At 41.5% G+C, this 6,526-nt stretch overlaps 1 protein-coding gene across 1 annotated transcript in view; it reads right to left on the bottom strand.

Moving 5' to 3' along the window:
- Positions 1-2,938: 2,938 nt before the first annotated feature.
- Positions 2,939-6,526, bottom strand: part of LOC138021355 (uncharacterized) — a 12,111-nt gene continuing 8,523 nt past the window's right edge. Inside the window, exons 4-5 of the mRNA XM_068868218.1 lie at positions 6,203-6,449; positions 2,939-5,060 (exon numbers count right to left, since the gene is read on the bottom strand). Coding sequence (XP_068724319.1) covers positions 4,457-5,060; positions 6,203-6,449 — 851 coding nt within the window. The 3' untranslated portion in view covers positions 2,939-4,456. The remainder of the gene's footprint in view (positions 5,061-6,202; positions 6,450-6,526) is intronic.

The following is a 6,526-nucleotide window of genomic DNA, read 5'->3' as shown; positions in this document are numbered from 1 at the left end:
GGACATTAGTTTGTTGCTGATCTTTCATTTATGGGTGGTTCAGTTACGGATAACAATGCTGGACAGGTGGAAGAACAAACGAGCCAATGAGAGATCTTTGTTTTCATCCTCCAATATGGCGGCGATGACGTAACGTGAAAACCACCTATTTCGAAAAACACAACCAAGCAAGAGCACATCAGATCTTGCAGTCTCAAGTTTTCTAAACTCTTGACAGAGAACTGGAAAAGCAGAACTTTCATTAAAAAAATAATGGTCTAAATCTAAAGTTTAACACTGAACCACCTTAGTACGAGAAACTGAAGCATTTCGAAACACATCATTTGAATTAAGTAAGGGCCTTACAGGTGTCAAGGAAGCTTCATTCAACTTCCATGTATGCACGACTAATACCCTCAGTAGTCACCAATAAATATCTTTGACGAAGACTTTAAATACGTTTTCTGTTCAAAGCCATGTACCAGCAAGCTACAAATGCCACTGATATAAAACCATAGACCCCTTCAGCGTCTAATGACATGTATAACAGTGCTCGAAATTAAAAAAAAAAAAAATCAGGATGTCCCTGTTTCAAAAGCCGGAGAGCTAAACCCGTAAATTTGGTTGCCCTGATAAATGCTTGGTTTGGCATCAGGAATCTCCCTACGATTAAATGCACGTCGAGATGCAATCACATGGCGTCGCAACTCGAGTATCCCATTTCATCATATGGCGTCATATGGGGTTGAGTTTGTTGATTCTCTACTCTGCACCGAAAGGTTTTCTCCGGGTACTCCGGTTTCCCCTCTCCTCAAAAACTAACATTTGACTTGATTTACTTTCATTGTTAATTTCAGTTTACAGTGTCCCCAATTAGTGTTCCAGCGCTAGAACGACTAGACACTTAAATAAAGTTCCTTTCCTTTCCTTTACTTCTTCTACATCTTTTAGGATTTCTGACATTGCAGGCTGAAAAAGTTCTGGCGCAGAGGTTATGCAAATGGAAGGCGATCAATTAAGACAGTAGCCTCTAAAGTGGTTGCAAATGTTGTCAGCAGTTTCGACTCTTCATTAAGGGGTAGTTGCCTGAAGCCGCTGTTTGCGTCGAGCTTTCTGAAGGTACGACTTTTCCGCAACTTGGCAAGTCGACTTTCATTTCTCGCTGTACTGCTTTATTCAATTGGGTTAAGTCAACACAGAACCCGGCTGACCTTGTCGTTGGGTTTGGGGACTCGGACGAGACCTAAGCACTAAGAGTAATAGGCACGGTTACCGATCAGATGATTCCCTGCTGGAGCATTGAGTCTAATTCCTGTTTAACCTTTGGCAGTATTGGATAGGGGAATTTCCTTAGCGTGTAAAGTCAATATGGCTGACCGTCAGGTCGCGCAGTTATGGGAAGACCTTAGACAGCAATGACCAGAACCAGGTTGCTGACCAGCGGTTTTCGTTAAAACAATGGTTTGCTGTGGGTGCTCAGTCTCGCGGGCTCAGAAAACCTTGTTGTGGTCATTGTTATTCAAGGTTTTTCGCAGTTTCAGTGTGAACTTCTGTCTTCACTTTCCCCAGGCCCCTGAATAGTGATGGAAACTCAGCTTTGAAATTGACTCCTATTCATCATTTACGTACTACGAACACGGTAACAGTGCCTCGCTTTAACACATATTTTATGAAAAATTCAATAGCATTCAGAGCTTCTATTGTGTGGAATCTCCTCACCCCGGATCTTGCAAAGACATCCAACATCAAGAACTATACAAGAATGGCCTCTAAATCCGGCAAATTACGTAACTTAGATTTTCAGGCGGAATCTCCGCAAACAGTGCCTCACAATAGCGATAACGATTTTCTATATTATTAAGACGATTTTAATATATTTATATTCCTTAAGTTTTAGTTAGTTTAAATGCACGACCCCATGAGGGGCAACGCTTTAATCACCATCGTGTTGAAATAAAAGCTGTTGTATTGTATTGAATGACCCTGGTTTTTTGGTTCTTTTTTAGTGCGAGTTTTCTGGCCCTAACTTAGCACAAGAATGCTTGATCTGGTATGACATGTAGATGTTCGATGATATTTTTCTTGCGGTAAGTGAGTTTTGCATTGAAGATATATACTAACAACTCGGATTTGAATATTTCAAGGGCCCCGCAGGGTTTGCTTCGGTTTAAGCAATTCTTGATGTTTTAACCGTTGACAGGGTATGGGCACCAATGGCGATGACTGCTGCACCAGTGTCTAATTTGAAGCGAGTATTTCGGCCATTGTCTCCGAGTTGGGCAGTCCAATCACCCCCATCGGTCAAAATTTCTCTAAAGAATAAAACTTCGTTCCCATCTTCCTGCCTTCATTTTGTCGAAGCTCGTGTACTTTCTTTGTTGTGGTGATAGAGCTACGACAAACACTTTGAAAATTCCTTCGTTTTCTACATTTGACACAAGTCGCATCTCAAACCGGTCGTGTCTCTCACCTCCACACCAACCAACAAATTCAACTTGAACTGGTTTGGTGTCTCAACAGACGAGATCATGGTTTTATGCCCTAGATTCTGCCTGACAGGTCATTTGAACAGCCCCTGCCCGTTTTAGGTTTGCTTTTGATTGGAGTCGATGGAAAATTGAATCACCAACAACCTCTACGACGATTCGATCTCGAATGAGGTCATCATGTCATGTACCGTATTCGCAATCTTTCGCTAACCAATCTAGTTCCCAGGGCTTTTCCGTCCTAGTCTCGGCGGTGAAAAGCCCTGGGAACGAGGTTGTCCGCTAACCTGTAAGGATCCTAGATGAATTTGTCAACAGATTATTGGTTGCTGAGGCAGTTTCTCAACAAATGTTATGCTAAATGGGATACCTATACCTCAATCCATTTGTAATGTCCATTTGTGATGTACATTAATTCATTTGTTATTTATTAGTCGTCATTAGTTTCTTGTCAAATAATAGTTTTAAGCTCGTTTTCCAGTATTGCACTATTTTAATGCGTTGTAGTATTGTAATGCACTGTAAACAGCATTGTAATGCAACAGTATTGTAAATAAATAAATTTAAAGGAAAAACAATTACAAACAGGAAGTCGTTAAGCGACCGCGCCCCCTCCTTACCCCCTCCATAGGTTATTTCATCCCTTCTCTTAAAAATAGTGAACGGTCCCTGATGTAAGAAGAATCAAGTCGTTGTATCTCACTTGGTGTTTGAATCTCTGGGTTTGTCGTATCGAGCGAAAAAGCAGGCGGGATGGTAGACAGGACGAAGGAAAAAACGGGCCTTGCGAAAGACCTACCGAGGACTGGCGTGAGAGGGCAGAGTGAGGAGCACCAAAGAATAAACTGAACGACTTTTGTAGGGATTGTGTTTTTTTTTAACCTTTAGCAATGCGCGTACGTACACTTTGTAATCAGCAACTCCAGTGCGTACCATATGGAAGATACAATGACTTCTTTGAGCTATATTATATTAAAGCTCTCAAAACCTTACCTCAAATAGACAAGGGAGGAATTGAGCTTTGTGTGAGAAAGGGATGTGTCTCATATGGTCTGTGCGCCGTCACCTCTCCCTCACTTGAAAGCAGCGAATGATCAACCTTGTCCCAGGCGACGCGCGAGTCGAAATCTCGTGCTTAATCGTTAAGGTACAACGCTCTGGACGGTGTCCAGAGGTACTGCTACTGGCGGTCTGATACGTACCATGCTAGCAAAAAGATGCTGATCTTTTTTTAAAGAACTGACATTTCAATTGATTCTCCCTTGCGCCCATTAGGCCTCGCCTCATAGGCGCAAGGGCTACGGGTCTAATTGTTAAATAGCAACATTTCCCCCTAATTCTATAAGTCTGTTTTAACGCTTGTTCAGCATTGTTATTACTTTCATTGAAGTCAGAACGTTGGACACTTTTCGGCCAGTATTTACAGTTCAGTACGAAGTTCATCAAAGGAGCCTAGTTGAAACCTTTACTTTATCTCCAGTTTATAACTCGAAAATGGTAATGTGGAATTCCTTTACTGCTAAAATTATCGTTACATCACAAACGAGATGATTCTGAGCAGAAACGCACTTTATCCAGGCTATTTGCTATTTGCATTGCGCAAATGCAACCCGTTTCAATCTTGTTCATTTGTGTCCATCCATGCTTCTCTTTTCTAGTGGCCTGTTGTTGTTTTTCTTTTATGTTGTTCAACGGTTTTAAGTGGTTATTGCAATGTTTCATTCTACTTTTTGGGCATTTTGGGTGTCATTAAATTACGACATTTTCCGTGACACAGCCCCTTTAACGTATTCTATCAGTTGGAAATCATCATCCAATAGTATGGTCATTATAACATATATGTATGCCTAAAAATACTGCTTCTAGATTATTTTTCTACATAGAAAATTTTTCTACTCGAAAATGATCGCCGCGCGTAGTTTGCGATGCAACTTGACCAGTAGCAGAACAGTCTAAAAAAGAACCTCTGCTTGAACGGGGGCGGCTTTTTCTCATTGAGTAGTTATATTCTTTGACGTAACACGCTGACTCCTTATCTCATTTCCCTTGGACGGTTCCTTGTCTCTTTTTTCGCCTTCATCCTCCACGATGATCTTTGCCCCGTCATATTGACTTCCATCTTGAGATATGCGAGGAAAGATCCCGTTTAAAAGAGCCTCTGCGCTTTGTTGTCCAACACCAATCTGTCCTACATTCCTTTCCCAGGAATTCATTGGCTCAAATGTTACTCCGGCCTGAGGTTCGGCAGAGTCTTGAAACCCTTGGATACCGTTGAAGTCTCTGTCATCGTTCACCGTATTTTGTGGGCTACTTTCAGGGCTTTTCGAATAACTTGCAACACTATCATCTGCGTCTGCGTTACAATATGAAGGCAAAAACGTTCCTTCATTTACATTGCTATCCAGAGAAAATGCGCTCATTTTCCCAGGTCGGTAACGAGCCACTATAAATGTGCATGGGAAACCCAGTCGTGTACCCACGGCCCGCCCTATTCCCAAATGACTTGTACCTTTCCATACCACCCGCATGAAATTTTTAGCGTTTTCCTGGATAGTTCTGCGCTTGCTCCAGTCGTAATTGCAGACTTGAGCGTACCTTCAAAGAAAGGAGGAAAAGCAAAGCGAATGAATTGGATGACGCTAGCGCTTGTAGTGTATTGCATTGGGAATACACAAGGAACCGAAGGAGAATTGGCCTGCTTTTATTCACCCTACCCAGTTAAGGAGGCAGGAGGGGGCTACCTAGGAGATCAGGGAGAACTAACAGCTGACAAATAAGACTAATAGGGAACGTTCAATTAATCACAGCAACTGCATTTAGCAGGAAAAAAATAAAAAGGTAAAATATCAAGCAAATGAACCGGCTGGTTCAGTTGGTTAAGAATCGGACTACATTGCGGGAGATCGAGGGTTCGAATCCCAACACCAACAATCACGTTCTTTAGCTGAGGAGAAAGTGGTTCCTTTGTAATCTTGCTAAATTTAATCTGAAAATTGGATAAGGATAAGGACTTTAAACCGTAGGCCCCGTCTTACAACAACTGTTCGTAAATAATTCTGTGGACTTGGGACGTTAAAGAACCCACACACTTTGGTAGAAGAGTTGAGGAAGCAGTCCCTGGTAATGTTGTCTGGTCTCAGTGCAAGTGTATAGAAGTACAGCAGGTGCACATCAACTATATAGCTGCCACCATATAATACCCCACTTTAACAAATATCAAAACAAAACGAAAATTCCAATCCTCATATTTTTAGGAAATGATAAAAAGTATTCAACAAAAAAGGATAACATGTGTCAATTGAGACAACAGCCTTAAATGAAGGATAACCAAATTGGACTCTATGCCCAATGCAGACACCGATCTTTTCAAGAGGCTGAACCTCATTCAGATTATTTCATGCAAAGCGCTTAAAATTGATAATGTCATATTTTTACTGATTCTTGTAAAACTATATAGATGTTTTTTTGTATACCGCCATATGAATGAAGTCATGATTATTGTTATTATGATTAAAAAGATCATTTTGTAATCGTAACTTATTCTGCAACTAGCGTGTGAATCGAGGCCGATCCTCAGGATTGCATCCATCGAAATTAGCTGCAAGGTTAAGTGGGCAACCTTTGAAACTCTAAAACGTAGTTCTTAGATTTAAATTTGATGGCGAGCTCTTCAGAGACTCATTTCAAGCTTTCATGTTCGGTCCATTAGTGTGCCGACTTAACTGGATCAAACTTACCATCGATGAACTGCCCCACTGGCAGTCAATCCTCCCCATTCACTGCAACCTCTTGCGACATTTTCTCCCTCGCTCTGCTTCCTCAGTTTCGCCTTCATATCGTGACGAGCACGGCCTAGTTTAGCCAATTGTTTTGCAAACTCCTCAGCTTCACGGGATAACTGTAGATCCAGCTTTAAGGGAGGAGCACCATGAATCATGCGGTATCTGTTATGTGCTTCTATGGCCTCTCGCCTAAAGTAATCATCTGTTGGAAATGTAGACATTAATAGATAGATAGATAGCGTTGATTTTGCCACGATCAATATTATACACCCAAGTGTC

This window comes from Montipora capricornis, chromosome 10 (genome assembly GCF_036669925.1).
Source record: "Montipora capricornis isolate CH-2021 chromosome 10, ASM3666992v2, whole genome shotgun sequence".
In the NCBI taxonomy this organism is placed as follows: domain Eukaryota; kingdom Metazoa; phylum Cnidaria; class Anthozoa; order Scleractinia; family Acroporidae; genus Montipora; species Montipora capricornis.
This window is presented reverse-complemented; position numbering and strand designations above follow the sequence as displayed.